The 16160-nt window shown below is 38.2% G+C and overlaps 2 protein-coding genes across 2 annotated transcripts; both read left to right on the forward strand.

The window, feature by feature from the left end:
• Positions 1 to 1923: 1923 nt before the first annotated feature.
• On the forward strand, positions 1924 to 6118 carry LOC103698203 (bax inhibitor 1-like). The gene is made up of 6 exons (XM_008780191.4): positions 1924 to 2123; positions 2983 to 3126; positions 3226 to 3317; positions 5352 to 5538; positions 5637 to 5792; positions 5914 to 6118. The coding sequence occupies exons 1-6, from the start codon at positions 2016 to 2018 to the stop codon at positions 5965 to 5967; spliced, it is 741 nt and encodes a 246-aa protein (XP_008778413.2). The 5' UTR covers positions 1924 to 2015; the 3' UTR covers positions 5968 to 6118.
• A 2439-nt stretch (positions 6119 to 8557) lies between these two features.
• On the forward strand, positions 8558 to 13702 carry LOC103698204 (light-harvesting complex-like protein 3 isotype 1, chloroplastic). Its single transcript, XM_026801529.2, has 3 exons — positions 8558 to 9107; positions 13014 to 13151; positions 13239 to 13702. The coding sequence occupies exons 1-3, from the start codon at positions 8723 to 8725 to the stop codon at positions 13484 to 13486; spliced, it is 771 nt and encodes a 256-aa protein (XP_026657330.2). The 5' UTR covers positions 8558 to 8722; the 3' UTR covers positions 13487 to 13702.
• The last annotated feature ends 2458 nt before the right edge of the window (positions 13703 to 16160 follow it).

The raw sequence follows: 16160 nt of genomic DNA on the forward strand, positions 1-16160 counted from the left end.
TCATAATCCGATCTCAAGTCCTTATCAAATCAAACGGTAAAGATCCCATCACATCCACCGATCCAATACCGTGCGACTCTTCCTGCGCCGCCAAGCAGAGGCGCGAGGGGATGCCTTAAGGGGCGCGACTGTAAATAAGTCGTAAAATCAGGGTCACATTTTTATAAGCTTTCGCGAAACTGGAAGCCTTCGAGGGTAGTTCTATATACACCCCCCCTATTGCGGGTGGTTCTATATACACCCCCCCTATTGCTCAGGACACCCCCCAAAAATTAAAAAAAAATTAAATACTCTCTACACCCCCCCATTTGCTAAGGACACCCCTAAAAAATTAAAAATTCCTAAATTACCCCCCACCCTCCCCACCCCCTCACCTAAATTGCTCTCTACACCCCCCAAACCCCCCCCACCCCGCTCTTCCCCTCCAAAACACCTCGCCAACGCCCAAAACCCCCCCGTTCCCCCTTCTCCCTCTCGTCGCCGGCATTCTCCCGATCTCCGACCACCTCGCCGGCTTCTCCCGGAACCACCTCGCCGGCTTCTTCCGAAATTTTTTTTTTTCACGGTTCGTGCTCCGTTCGGCACTGGATCGCCGAACAAAAGGCTTCTGTTCGGCTGAACAGTGCCGGACAGAAACCTTCTGTTCGGCACTGTGCAGCCGAACAGATCTGTTCGGTTGAGGGTTGCCGAACAGAAGGCTTCTGTTCGGCACTGTTCAGCCGAACAGAAGCCTTTTGTTCGGCGATCCAGTGCCGAACGGAGCACGAACCGTGAAAAAAAAAAATTTCGGAAGAAGCCGGCGAGGTGGTTCCGGGAGAAGCCGGCGAGGTGGTCGAAGATCGGGAGAATGCCGGCGACGAGAGGGAGAAGGGGGAACGGGGGAGGAGGGGTTTAAGGGGGGTTTGAGGGTTTTTTTTTTTTCTTTTCAAAACGAAACGGAGGAGGAGGAAGGGGGTGTATGAGAAAATTTCAAGGGCAATATGGTAATTACACTAAAGGTTAGTTTGGGTATTTTTTTTTGATTTTTGGGGGGTGTCCTGAGCAATAGGGGGGTGTATATAGAACTACCCCCCTATTGCTCAGGACACCCCCCAAAAACCAAAAAAAAAATACCCAAACTAACCTTTAGTGTAATTACCATATTGCCCTTGAAATTTTCTCATACACCCCCTTCCTCCTCCTCCGTTTCGTTTTGAAAAGAAAAAAAAAACACCCCTCAAACCCCCCTTAAACCCCTCCTCCCCCGTTCCCCCTTCTCCCTCTCGTCGCCGGCATTCTCCCGATCTCCGACCACCTCGCCGGCTTCTCCCGGAACCACCTCGCCGGCTTCTCCCGAATTTTTTTTTTTTCACGGTTCGTGCTCCGTTCGGCACTGGATCGCCGAACAAAAGGCTTCTGCTCGGCTGAACAGTGCCGAACAGAAGCCTTCTGTTCGGCAACCCTCAACCGAACAGATCTGTTCGGCTGCACAGTGCCGAACAGAAGGCTTCTGTCCGGCACTGTTCAGCCGAACAGAAGCCTTTTGTTCGGCGATCCAGTGCCGAACGGAGCACGAACCGTGAAAAAAAAAAATTTCGGGAGAAGCCGGCGAGGTGGTTCCGGGAGAAGCCGGCGAGGTGGTCGGAGATCGGGAGAATGCCGGCGACGAGAGGGAGAAGGGGGAACGGGGGGGTTTTGGGCGTTGGCGAGGTGTTTTGGAGGGGAAGAGCGGGGTGGTGGGGGGGGTTTGGGGGGTGTAGAGAGCAATTTAGGTGAGGGGGTGGGGAGGGTGGGGGGTAATTTAGGAATTTTTAATTTTTTAGGGGTGTCCTTAGCAAATGGGGGGGGTGTAGAGAGTATTTAATTTTTTTTTAATTTTTGGGGGGTGTCCTGAGCAATAGGGGGGGTGTATATAGAACCACCCAGCCTTCGACCATTGTATTAAGAGTTTCCGGATTTCTCTTCCCCGTTGCGTAGTTTTCGCTCTCGGCTTCATCTTTCCCCAAATCCCTTCGAAGCTGTCGCTTTGTTTGAGAATGGATTCCTTCTTTCAATCCCAGGCCGGGTCTGGAACCAACTGGAGCTACGAATCGCTGAAGAATTTCAGGCAGATCTCTCCCACCGTCCAGAATCACCTCAAGCTGGTACTGTTTGCCCGCCCGAAACCCTAATTTTGTTCCGATTTTCGCAATCTAAATGACGTTTGCTCGAGTCGTTCTCCTCTATTAGGTTTTCTTGTTGGATTCCTGGGAATCTTTATTGAAATTGGATTCTTTGGTGATAATTTCGATGGCTTTTGTGTTGTTCCCCTCTATCGATGTACTTGTCTCTTGATCTTATTGTGGCTTGGGGAGGGATGGTTGAGGAGTTTACTTGTTTTTTTTTTATCTTTTTAATTCACCGAGATTTTGCAATTGTAGCTATTTTTCCTTTTCCCCTTTTTTTTGTGCTAGAATTTCCTTGGGTGTTATCTTGATGATAGATTCTGTTCTTCCGTTCCCCATATGGCGTTGATTGATCTGATTAGTACTTGCTTTGTGATTTTTCATCCTATTTAAGTGTTTTGTTTTGATGAACTTCGATAAATTCTTCTTGAACATGTTTGTTTTTATTATGGATTTTTGCATTGTTTCTTGAATATGCAGGAGGTTATGCAGAGATTAGTGATTTTCCTTGACATTTCTTCTGATCTTTTGGATTTTGTTGTGGAATTCTTCTTAGGAATGGTTACTTTTAGTTGATCTGGTCGATCTTGTATTCTTTTTATTTATGGTTGTTTTGATATTGCGGTAGCATGTGCAGAGATTGGTGTTCTTTTTCTGGAAAGATTTTATGTTTTATTAATTGATTGGCGGATGGTTTTTACTGTTGATTTGCTTTAATTTGTACATTTTTGAGAACGAAGCTTTGTTTTCTCATTTTATATTATTTTGGATGTCTTTTATATCATTTTATTTCTTTTTGATCAATTTGAAGTTTAATTGTTGAGGGGTTTATATGCAGGTTTACCTGACGCTATGTTGCGCACTAGCAGCTTCTGCAGCTGGAGCATTCTTTCACATTTTGTGGGGCATTGGTGGCTTCTTGACTACCCTTGGATGCTTCATAAGCATCGCGTGGTTATTTTCTTCACCCCCATATGAGGAAGTATGAATATCTGGCCCTCTTTGGCCATTTTTTAATTTATTCTATTCACAATTTCTAGGTGTAACTTTAACAATCACTATTTATTCTTTTCTGGAACAGAGAAAGAGATTTGGTCTTCTGATGGCTGCTTCCTTCTTTGAAGGAGCTTCTGTGGGTCCTCTCATTGAGCTGGCCATTAACTTTGATTCTAGGTACGTTACTTGAGAATGTTAGGTTCTATAAGTTAGCATCATAGATTTCTGATTTGTCAAGTATGAGCAGATACTGTTAGAAGCTTGAGTGTGTTATTGGTTCTTCCTTGGCTTTTCAGATTCCATAGCATACTAACTGATAAATCAATGTGAATGTGATCTCTTCTGAAAGTTACTCTGAGAATGGTTGGCAAACGATGTGATATCTGCAAGTTTTAGATTTTATTTGGGAAATGAGGAATGATGGGATGTTATTTTTCTAAAAATAGGGTACTCCTTAGCAAGATCGCATGACATTTTGTAAGCTAATTTGTCAGATGTGTGAAACATAAAATATACATCTTCAAACTAACTTTGCAAACCTTTGAAGTATTTTCTACACTGGATGCATCCCTTGATATGAATTATTAATGAAGAGAATCTTTGACTTGACCCCCAATAGTTGCAAAGGCATGATGGCTCTGTTACTTATGAGCCAATTCATCAAAGATATGCACAAATTAAAATTTGCCCCTAGCAGTGATTGATTCAATGTGTTATTACGATGCATAAATTTTTCTTTCCTCCAAACTCTATAATAGTTTTTGATCCAATAACATCATAACATGCATTGTCACTTGTGAGCATCACTAGCAACTTGCTACTGTGTAAATCTTATGTGAATCTTAAATTATAAAAACATTATATAGGGATCTGAAATCTACTAAAAAATAAAAGAAGATTGGCCTTCTATCTGTTAGTTGTGTTGGTATGTATTCATATTATTTTTTGTCTATTTTAGTGGAGTAAAGCTGATTCACTGCGCTATTAGGTGATGTTGTTTTGATGCATGCCCCACAATATGTGAGGGATGTATATGATGCCGATGAGACACTAGTTACAATTTGATATGAACTGACACTTTATAAGCCCCTTTTCAAGTAGAAAAAGAGACAGTTGACTTCATTAACAATTACCAGGACTTACACATCTCACTTCACTGCATCATCAAGTAGACTGATATATTTGCTATTTCAAATAGTCTTGCTGCAAATAATGTTGATGAGGTTCAGTCATAAGAGTGTCTTTAAATCTAACTCTTCTCCATAATGTTTTTTGTGCCTTGTCTGTACAGTATATAAAAAAAAAATCATTTTGTGAAAGTTACACAATATTATTTAGTATGTTTAATTTTAACTTCTAAATATAGTGTTAAACTTTCTTTGGTTGTCTGACTGACAATAGAACAGCATTTCGCTTCCCTATCTTTCGGGTGAAATCTGAACTTGATGGTCAACTATTTAGTATTTCATTTTTTGGAACTCATTAATTTTGAAAACCCTCCATTTTTTGTGGATAATTTTATTAAAAAATGTTTTTTTTTAAATTCTTTAACAATATTCTCAATGTGTGCTATTTAATTGAGAAATCCGTAGATGATTTAACAAATCATTCACATCTTACATCCTTGATGTTACCACACCACATCATGGACATGCTTTTTCACTTGCAATTATTGTGCTTATGGTATTTTTGGAAAAATAAAACTTAAGATTCTTGTTTGAATATCTTTTTCATTGCCTTATCATTGATTTGTCATTCATATTTGAAACTTATCTGGATGTGCTATTGTCCTTGTCCTTGTTAATGTTGATGTTTGAAAAGATGGAACTGAAATATGAGCCATTTAAGCTCTCAAGAGGTGAGGCCTAGGCCTCAAGGCGTATCTGGTGTGAAAGTTAGGATGATGTTTCCTCAGTTTCCACGCATCATGTAAAATATGGATACAGGTTACTTCTTCCATTTTATTGATGGTTGAAATATGGAAATCTAATAGTGCTTTATGCAGCTATTGCTCACATGATCTTTTGAATGCGGTACATTTGGTTATTCATCATATAGACTTAGCAATGAGCCCAAGGCCTTTTGCAGCGAGTCTTGGCTTGAGGCTTGGGGCAAGTTGTTTAAATAAGTTCTATGATAATTATCTATTCATCATAGGCATAAAGGATGTAGTGGGGTAGTAACTGTGTGTATTAATATCTGAATTTTCAGCATACTTCTAACTGCATTTGTGGGGACTGCTCTGGCCTTCGGATGTTTCTCTGGAGCAGCCATTGTAGCCAAACGGCGTGAGTTCCTTTACTTGGGTGGCCTGCTTGCTTCTGGCCTTTCAATCCTCTTCTGGTTGCAGTTGGCAGCATCCATCTTTGGCCACTCTACTGCTACATTCAAGGTCGAGGTAAGCTGTTGGCAGCATAGATAATTGTTGATAATATATTGATTATGAATTTTAGCTTCTTCCTGCCTACTAGAATGCTGATGATGTTTTCTTGGCAGCTTTACTTTGGACTGTTGCTGTTTCTGGGATATGTAGTCTTTGACACCCAGGAGATCATTGAGAGAGCACACCTTGGAGACCTGGATTATATCAAACATGCCCTGACACTCTTCACAGACTTTGTTGCAGTTCTTGTTCGTATTCTCATCATCATGGTAAGTTTTCAAAAATTTGTTTGCTTTTATTTTCTCAAAAGAAATTGTTAGTTTTGTGCTTTGAGCATTAATTATGGCTTCTTTTGCATATCAACCCAACTCTAAATTTCTATCCCTGCAGCTGAAGAATGCATCTGAGAAGTCTGAAGATAAGAAAAGGAAGAAGAGATCTTAAAGGTTGCTACAGAAGGAAAGCAGAGATCATAAACCTAGCTGCTATGGCATCGTGAATGCACATCATTGCCTTCGCTTTGTGATGTTTGTACTTGTTACATGACTGATATATTTTTTATCTTACATGGAGTGGCACGCCATTTTAAAACCTACGCTCTTTAGCATTTGCGTAAATCATGCATGGTTACTTGTCCGGTCATCTCTCCATCTCCTTCCCCTCCCCACCCAAAACAAAAAAAATTGAGCAGGTTTTGTGGGTAGATCAAAGGGTGGCTGCTACCCTGGAATTGTTCAAACTATTCCAGGGGTTATGGTGAATTGGAGATACTTCATATCAAAGATACATAACATCGCAAAGTACGAAGTTTCTTTGAGGGATTGATGGTAGTACAGTTTTGCAGCTACCCTAAGCTGCCAGAAAGTCTTCTTTATTAGTGCCCAGCTATTTAGTTTTAACCAGCAATAGATATTGTTTTAGAATGATTTCTGTAGAAAATACACATTACAAGTATACTACCCCTTTGGGCGTTTGCCTTTGTAAGTTCAGTGCTTTTCAAATCTTCCGAGGCTTTAAGGATGGAAGGCGGCAATTCCAGCACCAAGTCTGAAGTGTTCCCAAATTGATATGGCAAAATTACTAGGATCTGTAAGTGATCAGGCGTTTCGTCTGCTCTTCAACAAAATACACAGTTGTTACGATTTTTCTTCTTTTAAGTTATCAACTATTAAGAGCTTGTTCTGAATGAGCTAAGACAAAAAGCGAAGATGCTATTACCGTTCCATCATTTGATTGAATCCTCTGAGTTGACGTTTAAATAGATGTGATTTAATGAGCCATTCGTGGTTCACAATTAAAATTAGTTCACATTTAGATAAGAAGCCTGCTAACAATTGATTCAGCTTCGAAAACTTCCGACCCTTTTTGAAGTGATACAATAATGAAAGAGCAATCGGCCAGGGAAAGAATTTCATTCTCTCTCCGGCCATTTTCAGTGGCAAAACTACGTGGAAAATAGTACATTAACAGAAGCTAATAAAGACATGCGAGAAAGAGCATAAGCGGGAAGACGCATGGCTAGCGCTGTCCTTGTAAACCAAAGTCCTTTGGCACTAATCTTGCATGATCGTTCTTCGACTCAGAAACAAAGGATTTTTGGATGTATCAGACAAGGTGGGGGAGTTTGTCTAATTTGGAGCCGCTCCTGAGGGGTCGGAAGATGCTGTGCATGATGTGACATTAGAGGAAGATGGACTGGTGAGGAGTTATTTGCCTGGAGTCTTCAGCGTAGACTTCACTTAAGGGGGAATCCTAGCTGTTCATTGTGGTTCAGCTAGGATTGCATTCTTAGTGGTTATTTATTTCATTATTATCTTAGTTAGTTATCTCCATGGTAGCCTAGCTAGGATAGTTGAAGCAAAAGATGGCTTGTGAGTTTTGATAGACTTTAAAAAAAATTATTTGAACTAATCAAGCAATCAATAGTGTCTCTGTTTGAGTTTGAAGCGGTATCTTTAGCTTTTATCTAAAAGGTCCTTATAACATGTGAGTGAGGTTTGGAGATTTCATGAGGTGCTCTTGAAGTAGTTATTACTTATTTACAAGGGATTGTATTGTTCTACATATTATCAGATAGTTCATAATTTTTTTATATCAGAGCTAGTGAGTGATTTTTTTACAGCCTCCCCTAACCAAAAGTAAGCCTCTTCTCTTTGTTGGCCATTCAAGGCAAGATTCCAACTGCTAAACGAGACTGGCCAGTCTGGCCTATAGATGCAGAGGAGGAGAGCTGCTTAAAATTTTTTTTAATATTTTATTTTTAAATTTTATTGGATGTGTTCGTACGCATTATGCAATGTATTATGAGGTGCCCGTCTAAGTTATATATATATATATATATATATATATATATATATATATATATATATATATATATATATCCACCGACGACGAGACTGGGCTAGGCCGAGCTCTCGCGTGCTTTGCAACCAAGACTGAGCCACTCCAATATCTCTTCCCCTGGTGCCACTACCCACTAGTCGCTACCCAACCGAAGCCTGTAGCATATTAAATTTTGGATGGGACATCTCTTTGCTACCTTACAACATCGAACTAATTTGTTTGCCGCCCCCGCGCAGTTCACAAAGCTTCAGCACCGGTTGAAAGTTACTCCCATTTGCACCGTATTTTCCAGTAGGGTACCTAACAACATCTAGTCCATTGAATATTTTTTTCAGGATAGGGGTACAATTGAACTGATCCAAATTAAGAAGTCAGAGGCTTTAGTTCAACTTAATTTAAAATTAATTAAATTTTAATATTCAAATTTGAACTCCACTTGATAAATAAAAATAATACTGAAGTTTAATTTAGCTCGACTCAAACATTAGCTCAAATTCATTCATGAAGGCTCAATGATAGCATCAAACTGGTCATAAGCAAATAAATAGCACAAATATTTGCAGATATTTGTCGAGGTTAAAACAATAATAATAATAATAAATAAATAAAATTCCTTTCGGTTTGCAGATGTTTGGGGAACTCATGGGGGTGGTATATGAGTGCTCTCCCGTCTCGTCACCCTCGTACTTCATCGCCCTACTGTCTCTTTGGGCCTTTCACCATTCCCTCGCCCGCCTCTCATGGGCGCAGAAATCTCAATCCTCCCACAAACCCATATAGCATAGGAGACGAGCGCGTAGAGTTCGCTCCCTTATCTCCTTCGCTCTTCCCAATACGTACCAGCATTTCCAATTCCATGGCCTTGTTCTCCCCATTTCCCACCGCCCTCTCCACCTTATCCTCAAAACCTTATCTCTCCGCCAAACCCCACTTCACTCTTCCAACCAGGAGAAATCTCTCCTTGTTTGTCACGAGGTCTTCTCCAGACAAAGGGGAAGGGATGGTGGGGCCTGCTGCTGTAGAAGAGCAGGTGGAGGAGAAGAAAGATTCCCCTCCTCCTGATTTGGAGGAGAAGAAGTTGGAGGAGGGGAGGAAGGAGAAGTCTCCTCGGGATTCTATTGTTGCTGCGATGAAGGTGGAAATACCCAAGTTCAAGGACCCGAGATGGGTGGGAGGAACCTGGGATTTGAAGCAGTTCGAGAAGGTTGGCAAGATCGATTGGGCTGCCGTCATAGATGCTGGTGACACTCTAGTTATAATTAAAATTGCGTCTTTTATAATTAGATTAGATCTAAATATAGCATTTGTTTTTTTTTCTTTTTATGTCTTAGCATGTGTGGGATCTTTCCTTCAAGCAAACGTTTGATCTATCCATGAATTCTTGGGTTTGGTTTCGAATTTTTGGTTTATTTTTACTTATTCTTCATCGTGGTACCTTTTCTTTTCTTCTTTATTTTGATTGTTTGCTGTAAGAACTTAATTTGACTGAAGATTTTGTTGATGAGTTTTTCTTAATTGACACTGGACACCAGTTCTGGGAAAAGAAAAAGGGAAGTCGTGATAACCTTGTAATTGTTCTTAGTTATTGCCAACGATCCACAAAAATTTCTGAAATATATTGAGAGATTAAGAGGTATATACAATTCTACAGTTGTATTAGATGTTGAATAATCCTTTGATTGGACTGGGATTTTCACAAAGTAGATAACAAAATCTCTCGCCATAACTGGATTACATGTTTCATCATTCGATAGTTGAAATAGCTTAGAAAATTTTAATTAGATGAAAGGCTTATAATCTTATGATGTCTAATATTTTCATAGCTAGAGATATGCATAACAAGCATGTGCCGATGACATCCTTCACAATTGATGAAAGATTGCCACATATGGATTTTCTCTTCTAATTCAACTAAGATGAGGAAGTCCCATTGGTGCTGGATGTGTTCTCTGATTATCTATCTCCCTGAGATAACAAACAAAAGGAGCAAAAAGAGAGGAAAATGGTTAAAGCGATATTAAAGGGCAATATCTGCTCAATGATTAATAATGAATAAAAACTAGGTAGTGAGAGGCACCAGATACTTGATGAGTATTCAGGGAAGCACATGGCTGAAAATCTCACATCTCCATCCAGAAATTTAAAAGCCGTATGCAGTAATGCAAGATCTTGGAATAAAAAAGAAAGAGTGTGAAGGATTAGGAATCCCCAAGCCAGTAGGAATTTCCTGGTGGTTTTTGAAGCAGGCCACCATCCTTCACACTAAAGCCAATAGTTGCAATCCTCCTTGTAGAGTGACCTTGCAAGAGGGTTCATTTATGTACAGGATTGAAAGGGAGAGGACAAGATAAGGTACATAGAGGCATTAGAAAATGGAAGAAAACAAGGAAACGGTATGTAAAGGGGGTCTGAAATAAAATTTTAAGTTTTTATTTTGTAATTAAACCAAAGAAAATTAAAATATTCAAGTTAACACAAAACAAACACGTTAGTTTAGAACCAAGCAGAGATAATATGCATTAGTTACAAATAAAGGAGAATTCTGAACCGCGCAAAAAACTTGATGCTTCAATTTAAGCTGATGCATATATACCATAAAACAATTATGGATTTTTTATTTAAATTTCAAAGTTAAATGAAAGTTTCGAAATCATGCATGCTATCCATGGATCATTTCAGTAGACACATTAAACAGACGTTCATGAGGAGGAATTTTAATTCTCAAGTTTTGGCCCAAAAAAGAAAAAATTACTGACTGGTACTAGTTATGCTAAGGGCGAAAGTGGATCGGATAATATCCGTCCGCATCCATTTTCGTATTCGAATCTATCCGGATAAATAAAAGGTTTAGCATCCGACTAATATCCATATCCGTAAAAAAAGGATATGGATATGGATATGGATAGACAACTATCCAATCTGTATCCGAATATCCGGTTCCATTTGTAACACTATTTAATTTTATATAGAATTTATGAACTTTTAAGAAAAATAAATGACCACATTAACATGCTATTAACTTGATTTTTCATCTACTTAGTAATATATATTTGATTCTGTGGTCATAAAGTTTAATTATCCTATTTATATCCGTATTTATATCCATACTTTTAGTATCCGATTTATATTTGTATTCGTTTGAAATAAATATGAATATGAATTTTTGTATCCGACTAACATTCGTATCCGTATTTGTATTCGTCAAATCAAACAAATATGGATATGAATATGCTAGTATCCCATCCGATTTCAACTGTAAGTTATGCAGTGGTTTAAGCTGACGTATACTAACCATGCATCAGTAAGAAGGGTTGAGCATGAGCCAGAAAAGGAAATTTTGATCTGACATATACTAGCTATGTCAGTTTAAGTGATACATACTATATGTTAGTTTAGAAAGGAGGCTTTTTTTCTTTTAAATGTTTATTGGAGAAATGGACAAAAACTAAGCATCTCAAAGTAGTTTTTGGAGCTTGAAATGGACAATGAAGCAAAAGGGCCAAAAACTACATCATGTGCTTAAGGACACATGGGTGGCCCTATAGAGCATCCAAGAGTGGGGTGTCTAAAGGAGAAGCCAACCGCAAGATTTAGTGTTAAGATTTGTAAAATTATTACATGCTTAGTGGATTGCATGTGCTTTTGCTAATTTATTTTATTATTTGATATGTTTTTGCTGATTGCTTCTAGACCTAAACATCAACCATCCACCTCTTTCATCCAAGCTTGATAACAGCATCGGTGATGCTATATATTTAAAATGATTTTCAAAATTTTGCAGCAACATCAAAGTCTGACCTTTCACCTCAGGAATAATTAATGAATGGGGGACTCATAAATCTGGTACCAAATACTTGGGGCGAAGGGCTTGATGGTTCTGGTTATGTATTGCTGATAAGAATGATAATATGCCTTAGCTCCTAGTCTTATGTTCCAGATGGTTTGGCCTTTGTTTCTTCATCACTTTAAAACATGCTATATGATTCAGCTATCTAGTATCCTCTTGATTCAGTTTTCATGAGTGAGATTATTATTAACTGAAGTGTCTTGATCAAGGCTTTAAGATTACAGATGTTTATGCAAGTAATGCATTAATATCCTGTCATTCAAGAATCTTCGACAGAAGCTGAACTTTATGTGTCAGTTTTTTCACCATCTTCATGCCTATTCTATTATCTATCTTAGATCTGCTTTCTCCTCATCTTTCATGTTTCTTAATTTCCTTCAAACCTTATACAAAATATAACAATCTTTTGCTAATCTTTGTCAAATATTATAAGTAGTATCACAATCAACCATTGTCAAATCTGCAGGTTATGGTAACATTCAGTTCTAGGGAGTCCCTGGCCTCCTGACTTATTGTTTTATCAAATGTTGGACTGCATCATATCCCTATGGTAATTTATCATGTAGATTTCCTCTCAAAGCATACTATAAGAAATATGTGACAAAGAAATCCTTCCTGGCTTTATTAATAATTACTTTTGCCAAACAAACTTGATGAGAAGAATTATAGATTAAAATCCTTTTAGCAGCATTTCTGCCTTCATCAAGGAAGGAAGGGTGATTGTATACTTGTCTGAGACATCTTTGAACTTTGGAAAAGCCCCAAGCATATCCGTAACTTAAAACTGAGAACTACGTTCTAACCAGATTTAACAGGCTCCATTCTATTGAAGATCCTATCTTTGTAGCATCATTTTGGGAAGCCTGTATATTGTGGCACATGCTATAACATAAATATAAATATGGAAATGAGCATAACCAATCCTGTTTGGCAAAAAGCCTTTTGTGGAGTAATTCCAGGAAGTTGAATTAAAATTAAAATTGTGAGTTTCTTAACATAAATGTTTAATTATACACCATAGTTTGATGTAGTTCGGGAAGTATAAATTAATTGCTCTATGAAATAAAGTATTACTAGTGGGAGCAGCAGGGCTTGTGCATATAGCTTGATTCATGAAGATATTTGTCACATGAACACCGCCCCATGACTTGAGCATACACTGGATTGATTAATTGTTAAATGACACACGAATATTTTATTATAAGCCAATTCTAAAAATTCTTAGTGTCACATGTTCTCGCTAATGGACTTTTGTTTTTGAAGTACATCTCACATTTGACATCATGTTCTATACTTTTAGAGGCCAGGAGGAGGAAATGGCTTGAAGATTATCCTGAAGCATCAAGCAATGAGGAGTCCATAATCTTTGATACTTCAATTATACCATGGTGGGCATGGATCCAAAGGTTTCACCTTCCTGAAGCTGAAAGACTTAATGGTTGGTTGTTGTGTCTCTTCTGAAATTTTTATATCATTGGTTTTAACATTTCCATCTCGATACACTCAAACATCTGCAATTATGCAGGCCGTGCTGCAATGATCGGGTTTTTCATGGCTTACTTGGTTGATAGTTTAACGGGCTTAGGTCTTGTTGATCAAATGGGGAACTTCTTCTGCAAAACTCTATTGTTTATAGCAGTAGTTTGGGTGCTGCTAATTAGGGAAAATGAAGATATTGAAAAACTGAAGAAGATTCTTGACGAGACAACATTATATGACAAGCAATGGCAAGCAACTTGGCAGGATGATTTGTCTGGTGATTCAAAGAAGTAATCTGAATTTTCCAGAAGTAGTTTCTTCATACATTGTGCATTTTCACTTTCTAACTTCTCTTGTGGCAGTTATAGCCGATGTCCCTTGCGATCCAACTTTTTTCTTTTTCCAAGACAAGTGTACTATTATGCTCGGAGTTCAGTTAGTGCTATAAGTTTTGTTTCTTTCAAAGATCAATTTCTCTTTAACTACTTACCCAATGAATTTTGGCATCCAGATCCTACTGTTTTTTCATTATTATGATTCTTTTCAGGTAAATGCTAAAATCTGATGCTTTGTTTGTGATATACTGCAAGACCTTCTGGCTACTTTGCAATTGATATGAGCATCAAATATGTGATTTTAGATTTTGGTGGATCAGCGAATGCAAAACCCCTTCTATGTATAGTTCGTTCTATTGAAATATTGAATGTATTTAACATGGTGCTTGAATACCTCTCATCTGGTTTCATATTCTTCTGTAATCTTTATATTTCTGCAACAGTAATTTTTCTCACCCAGGGCCAACTTGTTTTTATTGTCATTGCAGATGTGTCTAGGACTTCGCCATTAATCAAACTATTAGTTGATAACTGGCCCATATTCTTGAGAAGAATGCTGAAGGCATGGTATATTTCCATGGAAAATAGAGATAATGCAACTATTATGACTGGAATCTTTCTAGTTAAAATTTATTTGTTAGCCAAAATTGGGATATAATTTTTGTTATTTGTATTATCATTTCAGATATTCATAAGGTCCCATCCCACGCTAGTTTTTGTTGCAGCTCAGATTGTCAATAAGAGAATTACTTCTTGCCGCCGGTCGAGGGAAAAAAATGATGCATGAGGATATGGATACAAGAGGTCCATGTTTAAGCAATTGAAATTACTAGTTACTTCAGGAGATGAAAGATTGAACACTAAATATTAGTCTACCTTGTGTCGTAGACTAGATTTTATACTGATAAGCGCATACAACATGCATACATGCATATATATTGAGTTGTTGACAAGCTGGGGTACAAACCGCTAGGTAAACCGGGTAAGATTCAAACAAGCTCTCAAACCATCCTGGATGAGCAAGGGTATCTTTAGTGCTCTCACAACTCACTCAAGCAGAAAGTAAATAACTAATTTTTGTAATTAGAAAGTGATTTTGAAAGAAAGATTATTAAAAGCAAGTAGGAGTTTGAAAACAACTAGTAATTGAAAACAGTACATTTACCTGATGAATTATGTAGCATCCTCTTACTTCAGTTGTCATGGGTGAAATTATTATTAACTGGAATGTTTATTAACTTGGGAAATGTTTATAAAAGTGATACATTTATGCCCGTGTCATTCAAGAATCCAAGAGAGGAGCTGAAATTTATGTCTCAGTTTTTAGACATCCACGCACAATCGAAAGAAGCTTTTCCTTTTTTCCTTTTAGCTCGACTTTATTCTTATCTTTCATGTTACTTGATTTCCTTCAAATTTTTATGCAAACCTTTCTTAAGATAATTCCCTAAAAGAAACAGAGATTGTAATTGACATTTATATACTGTCTATACCTGCCAATATTATCAGCTTCCACAATGCATCCTTGCCCTCAGGGCATGATCAAAATGTGACATTTCCCTCCAATTGATCAAAATGTGCCCCTCCCCTCCCCAACTAAACACCAAACAACAACAACAAAAAAGAAAGCCTCCCCCTGAAAAAAAAAAGAAGCAGAAGAAGCCACCACCAGTAAAACAGAACCCAAATTCCGAAGGAAATGAGAAAAAAATCCATTTAATTTTACCCGCAACTGTTGATGGAAAGTGAAGAACAAGAAGATATATGAACGGAAACTACTAGGGAACTCCCATGTTGGGAATTGTCCCTGCGAAAAGAGAACACTAAGCTCTTTCGCTAATATTTGTCCAACAATTATAAAACAGCATCACAATGAATGAAACCAGTCTCAAAGCATGCAGGTAATGGTAACATCCAGCTCTAGGGAGTCTATGCCTCTTGACCTATTGTTTCGTTCAAAGATTGCAGGATTACATCATATCTCCTGTGGTAACTTGTCATGTAGATTATCTCTCAGAGCACACTATAAGAGCAATGTGACAAACAAAACCGTCTTAGCTCTACCGTAAAGCACTAGTGTCAAGAAAACTTTGTGAGAAGAATTGTAGATCACAATCCTTTGATCAACATGGCTTTTGTCAGCAAGCAAGGGAAGGGTGATTTTATGATGTCTTAAGACAGCTTTGAGCTTTGGAAAATCCTCAAGCGCATCGGCCACTCAAACCTGAGAACTTCGTTCAGGCCATGCAAATGATATTTAACGGGTTCCAATTGTATGGTAATCCCTATTATTTGTGAGGTTATGTCGGACAAACCTGCCTATTGTGACACATACTGTAGCCTAAATACAAACAATAGGGAAACGAGACTAAGTGGCCATGCATGATATAAAGTTAACGTAGTACTTCCAGAAAGTGTTAAACGTTGTAACAAATAAAAAATTAATGTGTAAGTTTCTAGACATGACTATATAATTATATATTGGAGCCCTGTGTAGTTTTATAATTAACATTTTCATATTGACACATTCCAACATCTGTATCCATGCAGGCTGGGCTGCAATTGTCTGGGTTTTCATGGCTTATTTGGTCCATTCTTTGCAGGCTTAGATCTTGTTGATGAAATGGAGAAAT

This window comes from Phoenix dactylifera, chromosome 17 (genome assembly GCF_009389715.1).
Source record: "Phoenix dactylifera cultivar Barhee BC4 chromosome 17, palm_55x_up_171113_PBpolish2nd_filt_p, whole genome shotgun sequence".
In the NCBI taxonomy this organism is placed as follows: domain Eukaryota; kingdom Viridiplantae; phylum Streptophyta; class Magnoliopsida; order Arecales; family Arecaceae; genus Phoenix; species Phoenix dactylifera.